Here is an 18,964-nt window from a genome sequence, read left to right as displayed (position 1 = left end):
GAAGAGTGAAAATGGTGTGATGTGACCACACTAGTCGATGCCTTTGTATCCCAGGAAGATCATCCTGCATTTTTGCTTCCTGGGTAAACACAGGTATGGACGGGCAGGGGAGAGAGAAGGGAAGGGGAAGGGGAAGGGGAAGGGGAAGGGGAAGGGGAGGGCTTTTCTGGAAAGTTGTTCTCCTAGATCCTTGTGTTCTCCCTTGACATATTTGTAGGCAGCTGTCAAGTCACCTCTCAGCCTTCTTTTGCTCAGAGTGAATAAACCTAGATCCCAAAGTCTCTCCTCATATGGCCTGTCCCCCAGGCCCTTAATCATGTGCTGGCCCTTCTCTGCACCCTTTCGAACTTGTTGTAAAGTTACAGATGCCTGATTTCCTGGAATTTTTCTCTATTTTTGCTTAGTCGGAACATTACTTCCCACTCCCCCCCCCCAATTTTCTTTATGACAAATGGTTGGGGCTGTCTGCGTTTGAATCTGTATTTGTATCATTTACATTTGTATCATTCATCCCATTACAACAGGAGGAAAAATGAACAGCCCCCTGTCCTTTTCTACTTAACTGTCATCTTGTCACATTCTTTTTCCTCCTGTATTCTGTAAAGAAACATACTAGACCATATCTTGACTTGCATTGGGAGTTTTGGACCTATATAAAAGAATAGTTAGCATTGTCCTCTTTGAAGAAAGCAGTCCCTAAGTGCTCTGGAGTTTCTATTAATTTGTAAGAGACAACTAACCAGAAAACATAGTAATAGCCCAACAATTTTCAGGAGGATCAGAGAAGAAAATCCTGTTGAAAATGACTGTAAAGCATTTCCCTTCTGACAGGAAAAAAATACTCTCTCATAAATGTTACACACCGTACAAGCATTTTTTCCTGATACTTGTCATCCATTAAATATTCAGGGAGGAAAATAAATTGTTTTAATTGTTATGTGAATTCATGTGTTATCTTTATAAAATTATGAGATACAATTTCAAAAAGATGATAAGAACTATTTCTTTTTCTAAGCTCCACACTTGGACTATCTAAATAGTAGAGTCTGTGGCTTCTCTCCCTCTTTGGATAGTATATGTTCAACAGACTCTTCAAATGGCTATAAGTTTAATAGTTCTTTTAGAACAGGGGTGGGTAAAATCCGGCCCATGGGCTGAATCTGGCCCGCAAGGCCATTCTATCTGGTTCATGGAGCCCCTAAAAAGATGTAGAAAATTAATATTTCTCTGCCCTGGGTTCCTGTCAAAAATGACAGGAACCCAGGGCAGTAGGACCCAGGGGAAGCCCACCTGGCCCGGCCCCCCTAGCTGGAAGCCCCAGCCAGGGTTTCTGGGCTGGGAGCACGTGGCTGCCCCGGCGCGGGAAGCTCAGGTAAGTTGGGGAGGAACACCACAGGCAGGGAAGGAGAGCGGGGCGGGGAAGCGGCCCCTCCCCGCCCACGCCTGGTGCCTCGCACTGCAGCCGCTTGCAGCTCACGTGGAGCTGCCTGTGCCCACTCTGGACAGCCCAGGAGCCAGCTGTGGGCAGACTCCATTCCCAGCTGCAGACTGAAGTGAACATGGGAAGGACCTGGCTGCACCAGTCACCGCTGCCTCAGCCCCTGGTTGCCTCTGCTGCTGCCACCAGCTTTCTGGGGCCACTGCCTGGTTCTCCTCCTGCCCCAGGGCCCAAGGGTGTGTGTGCATTTTCCCCAGACACTGCTGGGCTGCCTCCAGTGGGCCTGGGGGCATCAAAGAGGCATGGGGGCCAGGGTGGATGCAGGAGAGAGGTGAGAGGAATGGGTGGGAAGTGGGGGGAGAGCCCCCCTCAGGCTGAAGTTGCCTGGGCCCTGGGAACAGCCTGATGTATGTGCATAGCTGAAAGACATGCCTGAATGTGTGTGACAACGAGCCTGGAGCATGTGAATTCCAGGATCCAGGTGAGTAGCCAACTCCCTGTGCAGCCCTCCACCGACTCCCACAGCCTCGCTCTTAAGCAACCCTGCCGCCAACTCCCTCCCCTTCCCTCTTCTCCCCACAGTCTAGAATACAGCTGCTGATGTGGTGGGTGAGGGATTGGTGAAGCATAGAGAATCATAGACAAGTAGGGCTGGAAAGGAACCCTCTGCTCACCAGGCCTCTAGTGGCAAGTCACAGCTGTGCAAATAGGAGAAGGCTTCTAGACTGCTAGGTGTGACTGCTCCAAAGTCTAAGCTAGCACTAAGCTGATTAACATTTGTGTGGCTCCAAGTACAATATGTAACAAGGCCCTGTCTACACTACAGAACTATTGTTTGTATAAACTAATTAAGAATGCATGAATAACAAATCCCCAAAGAAGCTCACCATAATTTAAAATGCATCATTTCTTCTACAAATTTAACTATTAGAAGATCATTCCAGATATGTTTAGTGCACTTTCCCCTTATTCTCTGAAAGAGAAAGTAGCCAGATGGACTTGCACTGAAATAGTCCACACACTGCAAAGCTGTAACACTAACTCACATCTTTCTCTGGGCAAGCAAATGGATCCACATGTTCAATTGTTAAGAAAATGTAGTATATACACATTACAGATACTGTGCCATACTAGTATAATCTCTCCTAATTAGAAGCTTCTCACTTGAAGATTCTTGGAAACAACTCAACATCCCTGCAACTATCTAATGATTAAGGTGTTGTTGTCTTAAAGTGCCCAACTGTGCCCCTTTAAACTTTAAACATTCTCCTGGCATTACAAAAGCTGTAGCTATCCCTTGCTATTAATTAACCATGTTACAAATTAATTTTATTTTGAGAATATTCTCATTTGGCATACCAATTTATGAAGTAACCAAATGTGTTTATAATTGCTCTCAATTGCTTTTCATCTCCTAGATGCAAGACTTTAATCTCAAAATGTGTTTGTAGGTGCTAAACAAATCACCTAGGTATAAAACCCTGTGTGTTCCCTCTCCCAGCTAATTTTTATTAAACTGCTGTGAAGACAAACAATTTAACAAGTCTGTAAATTAGCACTACTAAACTTCATACATTCTGTTTCCACTGATCTCTTACGAAGGAGATAATCTTAACTCTTCCATGGCAGAGCCCAGACTCAGTCATATTTTTTACTACTGGCATGGAGAGGCAGGATCTAGAGAACAAATGCAGGGATATGGGCAAGGCAGAGTTTGGATTACAGCAAAAGCAAGCAAGAGCAAGGCAAAGCTACTGAATCCAATGTTAGCCTAAGGAGGCCCGAGCCCCAGAAGCAGATAGCTGGGGTCAGCCAGTCTTTGCTGTGTCAGCTGAGGAAAAGCATTGCTGTCACTTCTTATTCTGTCTACATGCATAACTTCTCATTTTCTATCTTCTGGTACGCCCACCTACTCAGTCTTAGAGTGGAATGGTAGGGACATTATCTGGTCCCAAGCTGGAGCTGCACTTTTAAATTTTAAACCCACTGAGATCTTAGCACTATCTACAATGTCTGCAAACATCTGCAAAAAACTAGCTTTTACTAGCTTTAAGTGACTTAATATAATGAATCTGTGGCTATGATATTGTCCTTTCGTAGCTATAACAACAGACATCATCACTGATATATATGCCTGTATCAAGATAGTGTTAGAAGGAGGAACATACATAAAGGCATAAATGTCCTTTGGCATGCTTTGCTCAGTTTGGTTTGTGTTCTGTGATAAAGGTTTAACTTTTTATTTTAAATATTCAAAATAGGCTTACGATAGAATATATGTGCTCGAATCCAAAGAAGAACAAAATCCCTAAATTAAAAGGAAATGAATCTTGTTGAGTCTCAGGTTGATGATTTCAATTTTCAGTGATCTGTTACAGCTCATTTTAAGATTACAGAAGTGATGTAAACCACTAGTATTTTGACTGGGTTTAGCTCTTTCAGCTTTTTACACATGAAGAGGAAAACAATTCTTTCCCACAAAGCCGGTCAGTTACTGGAGAAATGATGCTAACATGAAAGTAAGGAAAGTGTATTGTTTATTGCTGTTATAGATAAGACAGGTTATTCTGGTTACTGACTCCTGAACTCATTTTGTGTATTGCAGAGTTTAAGTAAAAGTATTTAATGGTTTAAGATCAAAATACTTTTGGTAAAGATGTTAATTGCTTAATCAGTACTCAAGAGAAAAATGAAGTGTTCTTCGCTTCAGCTCAACTAAAGCTGCCATTCAAAAAGCTTTTCAGGCTTAGTATTTCTTAACCCCACAGCAAAAACGAAATACACTTGTTTTATCCCCTAATTAATTAGTATGTTTTACTCTTCAATTTTACAGAGTTAAACATTATAAATTGGGATCAAAGGGGAAGACTGTGCACTGGTATATTAGCTACTTAAATTATTTTGTATCCATAAATTACAGAATCATAAAAATACGTCCTTCACCCCTGAGCCTGCACAGGACACAGAAGGTAATATCAACCTCTCCTTAATAATAATGTAAAGTCAAGAATTCCCAAATTTCCTCTGGACAAAAGCCAAAGCATTATACAGAAGTAATGCTATATAAGAAAGAAATAGGATCAAAGAACAATTAACATTAAAGTCTGTGACAGTTTTACCAATAGTAGCACTCTTCTGTTATTCTTAAAAAGACAACAGTTGCAGAAAAATATTTAATTCTTTAATAACTAAAAGAAGCTACTGCGTTACACTATATATTAGATTAGTTGTGTAAATGGGAATGTACAAGCCATTTGGTAACCACAAAATTAAGGAGAGCACAAGAAGTTCCAAATATGCATTCTAGTGAGAGTTAATATTGTGATGCAAACAGAACAAGTAAGCTCTTTTAAAAATTACTATTACAGTGTGCAGATATATTTTAATAGGCCGCATTGGGCACATCTACACATGAAATTAGTGCGCCTAAATAAACTCCGGCACTGTTTGCACTGGAGTTTATTGCTCCCAGGAGCAGTATATCCATGTGTGCCCAGGACCACAACATATTGAGCTGGGGCAGCGCAGGATCAGTTGGCAAGGGGCCCATGGGGCCAGCCTGCCAGCTCAGGGCTGCTCCAGCCTGGCTTAATGTGCTACAGAGAGGCTGGCTGGTCCATGATGGTGCTACAGGTAGCCCCCGCACTGTAGTCCCCTTGTGACCAAGCCAGCCCCAGTCACTGTCTACACATGCATTGCAGCCCAATAAATAACTGTTGGGCAGTACTAGACTACAGTGGAGCTAATTAGTACACTATGACCTAATAGCACCAAACATGTAAACAGTGACGCTTTACTGCAGAGCTCAGTCCACTCCACAGTAAAGTGTAATTGTAGATGCGCCTTGTATATATGAAATAGTACTTCTGATCTGAAGGATAATTCATTAAAGAAAGCCTCTTGGATGTAGAATGTACTAATGGTGAAATGAAAAACTTTACGGTTTCCAAAACAAAGTGTTTCCAAAATAAACGGCTAGACCTACTCAGACTGTAACACTTGCAAGAATGCCTTGAAGAGTCGAGGAAGTGGAAGGAAATATCTAAGATACTTACATGGCCCTGCTCTCAGAGTATCTGTACATCTCAAAGCCCTTACTTCACGTACTCTTGCAAAACCTCTCTCATGTAAAGCTATACCAGACGCAGAACTAGACACTATAGGCCCTGCTTTTTTTAAGTGTGTAGATAGTGACTTTACAGAGACAAAGTTACCTTTTAAAGTCACACAAAATATGTAGAATGTGCATAATCATTTATAGTATGGAGAACATTTATAATTTACATTGATGGTTCAGGAATGGTTTTATATCCCAAAAAATAAGGACAAAAGCCCATACTAGTGATAGTGATGAGCATCTTGTCATTGTCCTAGTTACCTGATAGGTTTTCTTGAAACTTATTCTTATTAGGACTACATGGATTATTGCATAGTGCACATAACTGGAGATTGAGGTATTTCAATAAAATTTGCAGCTTGGACCTTCAATCCAATTCCAAAATTTGAATATTAAAAAAAACCCCTCACCAGGGACTATGCCAACTGCAGGGGACAATCTGAATTTTCAATCTGTAATTAATTTACCTAGTATGACCCCTGATAATACTGAGAAACTGGCTAGCTTGAGTTCTATTACAAATATATGTGTTAAGGGAAAATCCTAAATGAAAAGTGACCAGTATTAAGTTTGTATTTTCCTATAATATTTACATATCAACCCAGTAGTAAGATAAATTGAAGATCCATAATTGCTTCATTTTTAAACTGAAATATTTACTTACACTGCATATAACAATAGGCCCATAACACCTTAGATATAAGTCTCTGAAAATCTAACCTATGATCCCTACATGTCTGTAAAGCAATCTAAACCATTGTTTGTTTCTTCTAAATAGACACTCTAATTCTTGTCAAGAGAAATCTATTAAAGGATACTTATGAAGCATCATTTGAATTACTTCATATAAAAATAAGTTTTGGGGGGAGATTTTTTTGGTAGGTTGAGTAACTGGACCACCAAGAGACAAACAGATCAGACAATCATTCTCTATGCCCTTCAACATATTATTTGTCCTTTAATTGGGAAAAAAATGTTTTCTCATGAAGTGCAGAATATAATCTATACCTTCATTAAGTAAAATAACTTACCTGTGCTCATGTTATATTTTGGAAGATAAGGTTAAATTTCCAATTACATTTTTCATTCTAATGCATTCAGGAAATTTTCACAATAACAAATCTTGAGATTGCGATTTCCTTTTCAAGTACCTTGTTTCCAATTGCCTTTTTTGGTGGGAAGTTAAAAGTCCTCACTTGGTGGTATTTATTCTGTAATTTGTGATGTAAGCTTCTGAATTCTGCATATCTTCGATACACATTCCATTCATCATCTTTTATCCTGATATATACCTGCCAGAAAGATAACAAAAGATGTTTTAAATTCAACCATTACATTCTTTTTGTCACTATTTTATTAAATGAAGTACACATATACACACACACAATTTTCACATTTGTGTCATAACGATAGAATCATAGAAAATTAGGGTTCAAAGGGACCTCAGGAGGTCATGTAGTCCAACCCCCTGCTCAAAGCAGGACCATCCCCAATGAAATTGTTCTAGACAGGGCTTTGTCTAGTTGGCTCTTCAATACCCCCAAGCATGGAGATTCCACCAGCTCTCTAGGTAACTTATTCCAGTGCTTCACCACCCTCCTAGTGAGAATTTTTTTCTTACTATCTTATTAAACCTCCCTTGTTGCAACTTGAGACCATTGCTCCTTGTTCTGTCATCTGTCACCACTGAGAATAGTCTAGTTACATCCTCTTTGGAACTACCCTTCAGGTAGTTAAACGCAGCTATCAAATCCCCACTCAGTCTTCTCTTCTGCAGACTAAATAAACCCAGTTCCCTCAGCCTCTCTTCATAAGTTGTGTGCCCCAGCCCCCAAACCATTTTCATTGCTCTCTACTGGACTCTCTCCAATTTGTCCACATCCTTTCTATAATAGGGGGCCCAAAACTGGACACAGTACTCCAGACATGGCCTCACCAGTGCAGAATAGAATAGAATACTAATGCACCCAGTATGCTGCTAGCCTTCTTGGAAACATGGGCACACTGATCACTCATACTGGAAGTTGTTGAATTTTAGATCCACAAATATATCTTTTTTTTCTTAATACAGTCATTACATTTGCTGGTTTTATTTTACAGGTCATCAATCTAATTCTATTTTATCAAAATCAGTGATGACCTTAGGTGCCAAGTACATGGGGGCCTAAGGGCCCTGATCACCCTTGGGAAGAGGGTAGGGCAACCACCCACCTTTAATTGGGCAGGACAATCCAGTCCTGACATGGGAATATCAAGTCCCAGTCCTGCGTTGCAAGACTCCAGGACACCATTTGTCCTGGATTCCCAGTATTGTGCAGGGATCCAGGTTTTTTATGTTTACCGCAGAAATAGCAGGTTTCTCCTTGCAGGCTGTCAGAGTTCCAGCCTGCTAGGGACTGCTGGGAGTGGGACGCAGGGGGTGTCACATGAAGTTATGCGCATATACACATGCACGAGACCAGGAAAACAGCCCCAGGCAGCAGTGGAAAGCAGACCCCCCAGCTACCTGCAGGTAAATTGAGGGGGGCAGATTTAGGCCCCCATGGTGAGGGGGGAAGTGGGGCAGGGGCTGGGAGCACTGTCTAGCCAGAGCAGTGCATGAGCCCCAGGGTCAGGGTGGGGAGTGGGACAGAGCCATGGGCAGCTTGTCCAGGGTGTGGGGGCACGGGGCTATTCCCTGTTGCCCACCCAGCACCAGCAGGCACAGTAGCATGGAGCTGTGTGCCCTGCTACTGCTGGGTGGGCACAGGGTGCCTTGCTATGGTGGCACAGCCAGTGCAGGGCTCCCAGAAGGAGGGCAGCAGGGTGGGGGGCCCTGAGCTCACAGTGGGAAGCCCAGCTCTGCTCAGCTCTGCTCCAGCCATGCTGCTGGTGGGAGGAGAGGGGGGGCATCATTTTAGCTCCCCCCACTTGCAAAAATAAGAATCCATACCTATGGTAATGACATACTAACTTATTCATTATTGCAATACATTTTGAGTGTAATTTTGTGATAAAATAACTATTAATGCTTTCTGTTTCCATGGTTCCCAGAAGGTTCTTCTGGTCAGTGCACAAAGGAAAAAATAAGGGGGAAACGTCTGATTTCTATCTAGTTAGTATAGTGTTCCAACTTCATGTATGGACTGGTAGTTATTGCTACTACATTACTAATTTTATTCATTAAACTTATGCTAATAGAAGCCACACATCCTTTGCAAAACAACTGTCTTTTTCAAAGACATCATAGTAAATTAGAAATAAAATATTATTTGCAAAACAACAAAAAACCTCTCGTCTTGTAGATAATGTAAAGTACAATTGACACGTAATTTAATGCATCTGGTTTTTTTTCTTTTTTGGTTTTGTTTGGTTTTGTTTTTCATGGAAGTACTACAATAATGTACTATGTATTGGCATTTCTCTTGGAGATGAAAAGCCCACAGCAAACAAAAAAAAATCATAAGAAATCCTAGATTCCATTACTGGTTCTGGAATAATTTCTCATTTAGGAAAAAAGGTTTGTACCTTTACAGATGAGACAGACAATTCATGGCTCCAAAACCCAGAAACACCACAGTGAACTCAGAGCTTGACACAACATTCAGATGAGAACCACTATCTTCTATTGTCTGACTTCGGGGATAGGCAGGTGTAACAATTGCATAGCTAATAAACAACACCAAAATAAGTTGTTATAATGGAAGTGCTACATCTGCCTCATTCTATAGTGATACTGATGTAGCAAAATTCCTTCAACTTCAACCGGTTCATCTGGTGTTAGAGCTACCTGCACAGCTATAACATAAGTAGATTTAACAGTTTTGTAACAGCTGAAATGTGCTCCTGAAGAAAGCTTCCCTTCCCTTCCCTTATAGCAGCTAAAATGTACTTTTGTCCAGCCCTCTGTATTATTCCAGTCCCAGCAGTTCAGGAACAGTTTTACCAGTGGCTTTCTTTCTGCAGCATCTATGCCTTCTTATTTTTACCCCAAATTTTCCAATGTTAATAAACACGGGTCTTTTAAATTATATGCTGGGGCAGGTTAGGACTGATGACACAAGTCTTCTTTGACTAAACCCAGCAATTTTTAAAGAGTTTCCAGATTACCAAAAAGATGATAATGTGAAAAAACAAAAGCAGTACTAATGGTCCTATAAAACAAAGAATGAACAAAAAAGAAATACCGCCGCAAAATAAAAATAAGCAGGAAAAAAGCCAAAGCCCAAATATTCAAACTTGGTTGCGTAAAATACCTTTTCAAATCCATACTGAGGTACCTATTTAATTGACTGGATTTTCAATGTTGCTGAGCAGTATTGAGCACTGATTATTTAAATGCCTAAATTTGGGGAGAGGGAGGACCTATGAGATATCATATGTAAGTAATCACAAACAGCCACATTAAATATGGTGATAATACAAGAACACTTGGTTTTATATTAAGTGATGGAACTATAGGGGTTTAGGCCTCAGTTCAACCAGATAATTAAACTGTTCCCTTGAAGGCAATGAGACATTTGACACATTATACAAAGTATTTTTTTTTAAATACTTTTTACTGCTTATCCATCCTCCAAGTAATATGCTGTGCTTAAAAACATATTAGTTCAACATGTAATTACAATTCATATTTTCCAGGATTCTGATAAAACAAAGAATGTCTAAATTATTTTAACGTACTTATTTAATATGGAAATCCTAATTTCTCTACTCAAGTACAGAGAAAATTGTAATTTGGTGAATCATGCAGTTCAATGTTACCTATTAAGCTGTAACCTGTAGTTAAGTAATTAAGGAGTCCAATACACTGTAATTGAAATTTTTAAACATTGCAAAAACATAGATTCACTTCTTTTATAAATTGCTAAAGGATTTCTTGCTGTTCTTTTAAGTACGTAGTTATTGATTTCTTTGAGATTGTAAAGTGTGAAGAACCAAGAGCTCTGTGCCATATTGAATTTATTGACAATCATATAATAGAGTCTGAAAGGGCATATTAAAGTTTCTGCTTTGGTACGAGCATTTAAAGCTTTATCATCTCAACAGGGAATACTATTAACAAGCCAAGATATTTCAAGACAGTTAATCCCAACTCACTTGGGAAATCAAACAAAATAAGTCCTAAATGTTAAAAAGGTCGGATAATCCTGGTTTAGTTTAGTCATATAAAAACATAAACAGCTACTCTTGTAGGAATGAAAGATCACAGAACAAACACAGAAAAAGTGAAGAACAAAATATCTGTCTTCGTAGGTGATGTTCTATTATATACCCCAAATCAAGCAACTCAAAGCACAGGCTGAAAACTTGACCTTATTAAGTCAGTAAGAGCCTGCCATTGACTTTAATGGTACCATAATTTCCTGTGTGGTCTTTAATAAAGGAACTCAGCTAAATCTGTCATTACCAAATAAACAAATCTAAGATGAAAGCTATAATGAATTAGTGAATCTCAAGTCATGAGTATAGTAGGAGAGGTTCCAATATCTTGGAATATTAATTAATCAAAGATGAATATTTCAAATAATAAAATATACATAAAGTCACTTGAACCAAATTAAAATATAGGAGAAAGTGAGAGATGATCAGCTCTTAATAACCCTTAACAGAGCAGAACATGAAGCACTAAAAACCAATAGCTTAAGAAGAATAACGTTACTTTTTTAGTACTTACCAATGGATCACCTATGGATCTCCCTAAAAAAAACTTGCCTCCATTTGTGTACATAGAATATACTGGGACAGGTAATTAGCCATGTTAGTCTGAAGTCAGGCAGAAGGCAGGGTAGACCTATACCTTTACAGACTAACTCAATCAGAGATGTATACCATAAGCTTTCATAAACAAAGGGGTTAGAAGCAGACCTGCTAAATAGAAAGCAGTGATTAGAGGACCAAGGGTAAGGAGGAGGGGAGAAAGAAGGGGGTGCTGCTGAGTGGTCAGGTGGGTAAAAGAGAGAAAAAAAAATAAAGCAGTTAATCCATTAAGGGATTTTGGATTTATAAAAGCTAATCCAGGTAATGGGATAAGAATCCATAGACTCAATATACAATATACTTGAACACAGTCTAGTTGGTGATATCTTGTTCCACAATTTCCCATTCAAGTTTGTTTTCAAAATTTTGTTGTCTAAGAACAACCATTCTGAGATCAGTGACGCAGTGTCCAGGGAGGTTAAAATCCTCTGCCACAAGGCTTGTAGGTCTTTCTGGTAGTGCTGTCAAGTCAGTGTTCATTCATTCTTATATATAGGGAATTGCCCTATCTGTCCAATGTAGACAGCAGAGGTGCACTGTAAGCAGGTGATAGTGTATATATTGGTAGAGGTGCAGATAAATGAATCTTGGATCTTACAAATTGTTATTTGGTCCAGTAATGATGTGGTCTGTGTTGATGAGGGAGTAAACAGTTGGTATCTGGGTCCGTAGCAAGATCTGGTGCATTGGTGAGAATAGTCTGCTGCTGGAGAGACACCATTTAAGGTTGGGGTAGCCTGTGAGCCACGACAAGTTTGTCACTCCTCCCCCCTCCCCTGGCTAGCTTGAGATGGTTCTCATTTTCCAGGAGTTGTAGTTCATTAACCATGTGTCTGAGGTGTTCAAGCTGGGGGCCACAGATGACAACCAAAGGCTGTTCTCCTTGTCTCAGGGTTGGTATCATAGCAGGTTGAAGCAGGGTCTCAATCTGGCTCTGTTGGTCTGAATGGCTGCACATTTTAGGACTGTTTTGCAGCTGTAGGAATCCCTGCTCTAGATCCTTAAGGTGTGCATCCAAGTCAGTGGGATAGGACCAGATACTGAGTTTGTTATTATGCTACCTGAGCATTACACAAGCACCCTTGTGAGGTAGGGCAGCAAAAGTGGTTAGGGGGCACATGACTTCTAAGGAGAGACTGAGGGAACTGGGCTTATTTAGTCTGGAGAAGAGAAAACCTGAAGCTAGACTGTTCTCCGTGGTGGCAGATGACAGAACAAGGAGCAATGGTCTCAAGTTGCAGCAAGGGAAGTTTAGGTTAAATATTAGGAAAAGCTTTCTCTCTAGGAGAGTAGTAGTAGTAAAACACTGACACGGGTTACCCAGAGAGGTTGTAAAATCTCCATCCTTGGAGGTTTTTAAGACCTGGATAGACAAAACCTTGACTGGGATGACTTAGTTAGGGGTGGTCCTGCTTTGAGCAGAGGTTTGGACTAGATGACTTCATCAGGTCCTTTCCAATCCTAATTTTCTATGATTCTATAATGAAAACTTTGTCTGCCCTCAACAGACTTAGACTGTTACTTTCTTTAAAAAGAAAGTAATTCACTCAGGAAGTCCAGGACAAAACTAAAACCAGGTCTCCAAATTTCTAGTCCAACGGCACTTCACATCTAAACAGGGTTTGATCAGGAGGAACTAGTCATAGGGAGGGCTATACCAGTTGTAAGAATAATACCACTTGCAGACAACAAGGAAAAAGTGGCTTTAATATTTTAACATTAAGATTTATTTTTAGAAAGATTGTTTTCATTGTTATTTGAGGTTCATAAATCATAGAGAATCTCTAAGAACAGTCTCCAAAATATATAGGCTTATTGGAACAGTAAATATAGAATAAGCAAGAGAAGTGATGTCCTGCACTCAGCTTGATCGGATTTCTCATCTTTTTGTCAGTGCTGCATATGATTGATTCCAAAAATTCAGAGACGGTCCTAGGGATCAGGAGGCAGAACACTATTGATTTTGGTGACAATCTTGAAACTGGAAGGACAGGATGGACGCATGAAACCCCCAATATGGTTAGTTGATCCTAAAGCTTCAATCAGCTGTTTAATCAACTATCAGTTGGAGATGCACTCCATTTCAGCCCTGTCCAGAGATCAAATGCAATTTAAGAAGTTGAGAACTTGCATAATTTAATTTCCAAAAAGGAAAAAAATAAAAAGGTATAAAAAAAAGAAACCAATTCTTGGTATGATGTGGTGGAAGTGAGGAGCTGAGGCATGAGGGTGGAAGGGAATAATAAGGGAAAGGGAATGTGTGGGACAGAGAGCCTGAGCAGGAAGGCAAGGAATGGGAGGAAAGGAGAACAATAAAGGAGCATAGAGAACCCCTACCACTAGGGAAGAGATTGAAGGCCTCAAGGGGCTTCTGAAATGGGAGGGAATGGCACAGAGGTGATTTTGGGGGGCAGAAGGAAAGGACTGGTACTAGGGTGACACTGGTGTGTGTAATGAACTAGGCCAGGGATCGGCAACATTTTACAGCTGGTAGGGGCAGTGGAGGGGGGAGCACACAATGACCCAGCTTGGGTTGGAGGCAGGCAGGCAGAACCCAGCTGCTGCCACCACTTCTCCACACTGCTCACTACAGGCCTTGCTGCCCAACTGCAGCACAGCACAGGCAGAGCTCCCCCTCCACTGTAGCCCCAGGGCACAGTTCCCTCCCATGCCTGTCCCTGCCCCACACGACAGCAGTCCCCCCACTTTCTATTTGCTCCCCTCCTGTCTCCTCCCACCAGTGCCTCTTCCCCCCCACTCCTGCCCCTCCTCGTGGTTTCTGCCCCCCCGGCATCTGCCCCCCACCTTTCCCCTATCCAACTTGCCTCTCCATTGTCTCTGCTGCTGCCTCTCCTTTCCTTGCCGCCTGACCTGTCTCAGCCTCCACTTCTCCTTTGCCTCTGCTTCCTCCCCACCCCACTGCCACTTATCCTCTGGCCCAGGTCCTGGCTCTAGCCCTGCTCCAGCCCAGGGCACAGAGCACATGGTTGCTGCAGCTCCAGCCATGCAGCACCCGCTGTTGCTGTATAGCTGGGACAGGACCAGAGCAAGCAAGTGCTCCACGCCCTGGGCAAGAGTGGGGCTGCTGTTGGAGGGTAAGTGGCATTTGGGGGGAGGTGGCAGTAAGGGTGAAGAAGCAAGGGCTCCAAGACCAAGCCTGGATAGGGACCACAGTGAGAGCTGCAGAGCAGTCATCTGCTCTGCCCCCACCACCCGCCACCTTGTACTCTAATCCAAGATAAGGGACTTTTCCCCCTCCATGTTAGACTGGGAAATAAACCTTTTCTTAGATTTAAGTAAATGTGGTGGCATAGGCAGAACTAGCTCGGTTATCTGTACAGCACTGCCTTGTACTATAGACCACATCTGGCTGGGGCTTCAGTTGCCCTTCTTAAAGGAACTAACACTTGATTACTTTTGCTGCTAGGCAACAACTGAATGAATGTATAGATTTCTAATATTTTCTGAAAGCATTTACTTTAATGATAAACCCACTCTGTGTGTCTTGCTATGCTGTACTAAAGACAGTATATTTCTTTTCTACAAGTGTCAAGGATTCTATTATTTTTCCTTTCTTGTTTAACAAACTGCACAATCTGGAGCTACAGAGAGGAGATGCTGAAGACCTGAAATATTTTTTTAAGCACATTAAAGGGTAAAAAGTCATCCTTTTACCCCAGGCTTAATTTGAAGAAAGAGCAGGCACTGAAATAAAAATCATACAATGATACAAAGTACTGTCTAGTGAACCCTCAATGATCTTAAATTTGCAAGAAATTAGGAAGGTTCTCCTCTTCCTATGTTTTGGACTGATGAATGGGTTCGTATCTACTCAGTATCATTCCAACACAAGCACTGTTCCTCTATTTTAACACTAAACTGAAGAAATATAGGTTACAAAGTGAAAGATACTTGGTGCGTGAAGTTGTCTACAACACCTGACATCTCATCATACTATGACGTAACAGCAAACGCAATACAATTTGTTTGAAATAACACATGCACTGCATAACAATTGTACCAGTCCAAAAATTAGTACAGTACTTAACAGAGACAATCCTCTGGATTATAAATTCCAATTATTGTTTTAACCCAATATTTTACAATAAAGAAAAATATGCAATCACTATTTATGCAATACACAGTCTATGATAGTTACATGGCCTTTTGCCGTAGAAAGAGTGAATAATGATAATATAGGACTTCCTTTTACAAAGGGAAATATAAAAGTGCATTCACTCACTTCAACAAAATCTGGCCTAAACTAGTACTTTTGTTTTTTAATAAATTTTAAATGTTTCTTCCCCCAGCAATATATTTAATTTCTAATATTCCTTCTTTAGAGACCAGTTGTAGAGCTCCAAGAAGTTGGTTTATGCTAAAAAACCCAGCTGCCTGCACCAGCTGAAACTGGAAAAGCAAAAGCAAGCTTCAATAGCCTGGGGAAAACTGCAGTGAAGTATGATTCAAGCTAGCAAAGTAACACTGAAATCAATTCTTGTTAATCTATCATGAGAAAGCAGATGAATAGTATCCACAATTTGAACATTAAATATTAAACCTGTGGCTGCAGGAAGGCATTTCTTCATGGTTTATCTGATGCATTAGCAAAGCTAAAATGGCTCAGGAATGTTACTCTTTTTTTATGCCAGTTCTAACAGAAACACAGATTTTCATTTCTCCTCGTATGGATATTCTTCAGTTTGAACTTGCTCTTTGACAGATCAGTAACTGAAGGCAACTCCTGATGAATTCGTAGGAGGCCAAATCTGTTTTAAAAGTCTAACAACAAAGACCAACAGCAGAGAGAGAAAGAAAAATAATCTCAAAATATTGAATAATAGGGTAGTGATTTGCATATAAACTGCAGTACGGGGTCAATGAAGCAATAAACTAATACATAATACAGCATCATTTTCAAGTAATAGTTGTATTACCATGACATTTAATAAAATGATTAATCTACAAACTTGGCCTTCCAGTCAGCTGGGTGAACTAACAAACTTGTAGCTATTGTATGTCATTAAATCAGTATTTTTTATCACCATATTCTCAAAAATTAAAAGGAGACATCAGGTTATTGACTCCAAACTGATGTTTTTCTTTCATTCTTTGATAATTTTCATAAAAACGTAGCACAATTAAGCTAAGTAAGACTCCAAGAAGCGTTATTCAAGCAACAAGTTATATTAGCACTTCATGAATGATTTGGTGTACATACAGACGTTACTGTTTCTCTCTTATTGCATCTCTCTGCTTTTGATTTATATGATTTTATTGATACAATTAAATGATAATTATAAATGGTGCATTTAAAATAGTTTTATAAATTATGATTTTTGGTATAGGTAATATAGATTCATACCCACAACATATTCCTTATACTGTATGCAAAGAGAATACAGGTTTAACAATATAATAAAAAACATATTATAAAATAAATAATTTAAGGTGTTGATAAACTATTCTAAGTTACTTGGGTACCACTGAGTTCCTGTAGCTTATAAAAGTTTTTAAAATGAGCAGCAGCTGAGTTTGGTGCTGTACTATAATCAGAAGGTACATTAATAAGGTGTTGCATGGAAGTTGCAAAAACAGATTCTCTTCATCAGGTGCAAGTATACCCCTCCATGTTCCTCCTCCCTTCTCAGTGTACTCTTCATAAAACTAGCTATGTATTTTCAATCTATTTAGAAAGCTATAATCAAAACAACTGGAAAAAAGGTGTAAATAAAGCAGAAAAACATAGCAAGAAGTAACAGAGCAGGCATTTTTCAACACACCTTGTGGACAATGTAATTCTGTTTAGAACATAAATCCAAGGTAAATTCTCTAATGTTATCCCCAAAGTGTCACAAATAAAAATGAATGCAAATTATATTTTGACACAGCTGCAAGAATGCATGTATGGTTGTTAAGTTCCCTCTGAAAATCATCCAATTTACGAATTTCTGCAGTAATCATTTCAGAGTAATGAAAAACACACAGAACAATGGAATATTTCAGCTGTGATATGAGCAGCTTTTTGAGTCTCTTTCCAATGTTCATTTAGAAGGGACATATTAGTAATTAAAAGGAGCAATCTTTATCTCAACAAAACCATATTTTCACTTACATAGAAACCACAAACATTATAATATGCTTTAATTTGTATGCTTTATTTTCCACTTCAACATTTTGGAAACCAAGAGAATTTATAAAAATAACCAGCACATAGGGAATGTCTGCATGACATAATATAATGCTATGCAGACTTCCCCACAATGTCAAATATAGTACGGAAATGTACACACAAGCTTAAGCCTCATTCTACAAATGAGGACAACCTACGAGTGACAACCTCATTCTAGCAATTAGAGGAGGACTGTGGGTGGGTGACACCTAAAACATTGTTTACATGCATGCACACTGGATAGCTAAGATAATATTGGCCTATCCTGCAGCTGTTATCTAAGAAACCTCATGCTGAAGTCAGTAAGACTTCCTGAAGAATGCAGGACCTGGCCCATAGTCTTTGAATGGCATAATTTTAAAAAAATAACTTTTGAAAATTCTTCCACATCATTGCTTTCCCCTTCCTCTGTAGATATACATTCAAACATTCTTAAAATATATAAGATGTCATTCAGGTGGTAATTTAATGTATGGAGAAATGTCGATTTTATCCTATAGGATCATAGGAAAGTAGGGCTGGAAGGGACCTCACAAGGTCAGCTAGTCAGGCTCCCTGCTCAAGGCAGGATCATCCCTGATGGGGATTATCTCAACTAAGTGTCTGTCTAATGTGCTCTTGAAAACTTCCAAGGATAGAGGTTCTACAGTTTCTCCAGGTAGCCTGTTTCAATGCCTGACCATCCTTGTAGCCAAAAAGTTCCTCCTAATCTCCAACCTATATTCCCCTGCTGCAGCTTTAGGGCACTGCTCCTAGTCCTGTTCTCCAGGTCCACAGAAAACAGTCTTTCCCCATCTTCTCTGTAAATCACCATTCAATTATTTGAAGACTGTTATCAAATCCCCCCTCTTCTCTAGACTAAATAACCCTAGTTCTTTCAGCCTTTCCACATAAATCACACTTCCCAGGCCTCCAATATTTTTTTCCCTTTACACTAGACTCTTTCCAATCTGTCTACATTCTTCCTGAACTGTGGGGCCCCAAACTGGACATAAGCCAGGTGTGGCCTCACCAGTGCGGAATAGAGGAGAAGCTTGATTTACAAGTGACGTCCCAATACACTGTTGGTGGTGGTGGTTTGTTTGTTAAATTTCATCTAAATAATTGCAGACCATTCCTCCAGTCTATACAGGACATTCTGGATCCCACACTGGCCCTCCAAAGTATCTGAAATTGCACTTAACTTGGTGTCATCCACATATTTGCTAAGCATGCACTTAATCCCACTGTCCAAAATGTTAATAAAAATATTAAATAACTAGCCAACTACCTGTCAAGAATGATGGGGGTGGGGAACAGATGGGGATAGAGCCCTGTCTCCTGTCCCACCCCCATCCGGGCCCATTCCCCCACTTCCCTCCTGCTGCTTGGTGTCCGGGCCCACTCCCCCGTTCCCTGCTGTGGTGGCGGGGGGAGGAGAGGAGCAGACCCGGGCCCAATGAGGGGGGCGTGGGGGAGAAGAGGGCTCAATGGTGGGGAGAAGCTGGCCTGCTGCGGT

General features: G+C 40.4%; 1 protein-coding gene across 1 annotated transcript in view; it reads right to left on the bottom strand.

Moving 5' to 3' along the window:
• The window catches only part of LOC109290674 (sorting nexin-29-like), a 438,962-nt gene that overhangs the window by 146,178 nt on the left and 273,820 nt on the right, over window positions 1–18,964 (bottom strand). Inside the window, exon 7 of the mRNA XM_019507381.1 lies at window positions 6,707–6,847. Coding sequence (XP_019362926.1) covers window positions 6,707–6,847 — 141 coding nt within the window. The remainder of the gene's footprint in view (window positions 1–6,706; window positions 6,848–18,964) is intronic.

Source organism: Gavialis gangeticus, unplaced genomic scaffold, assembly GCF_001723915.1.
Source record: "Gavialis gangeticus isolate Ggan-Ray unplaced genomic scaffold, GavGan_comp1, whole genome shotgun sequence".
In the NCBI taxonomy this organism is placed as follows: Eukaryota; Metazoa; Chordata; order Crocodylia; family Gavialidae; genus Gavialis; species Gavialis gangeticus.
This window is presented reverse-complemented; position numbering and strand designations above follow the sequence as displayed.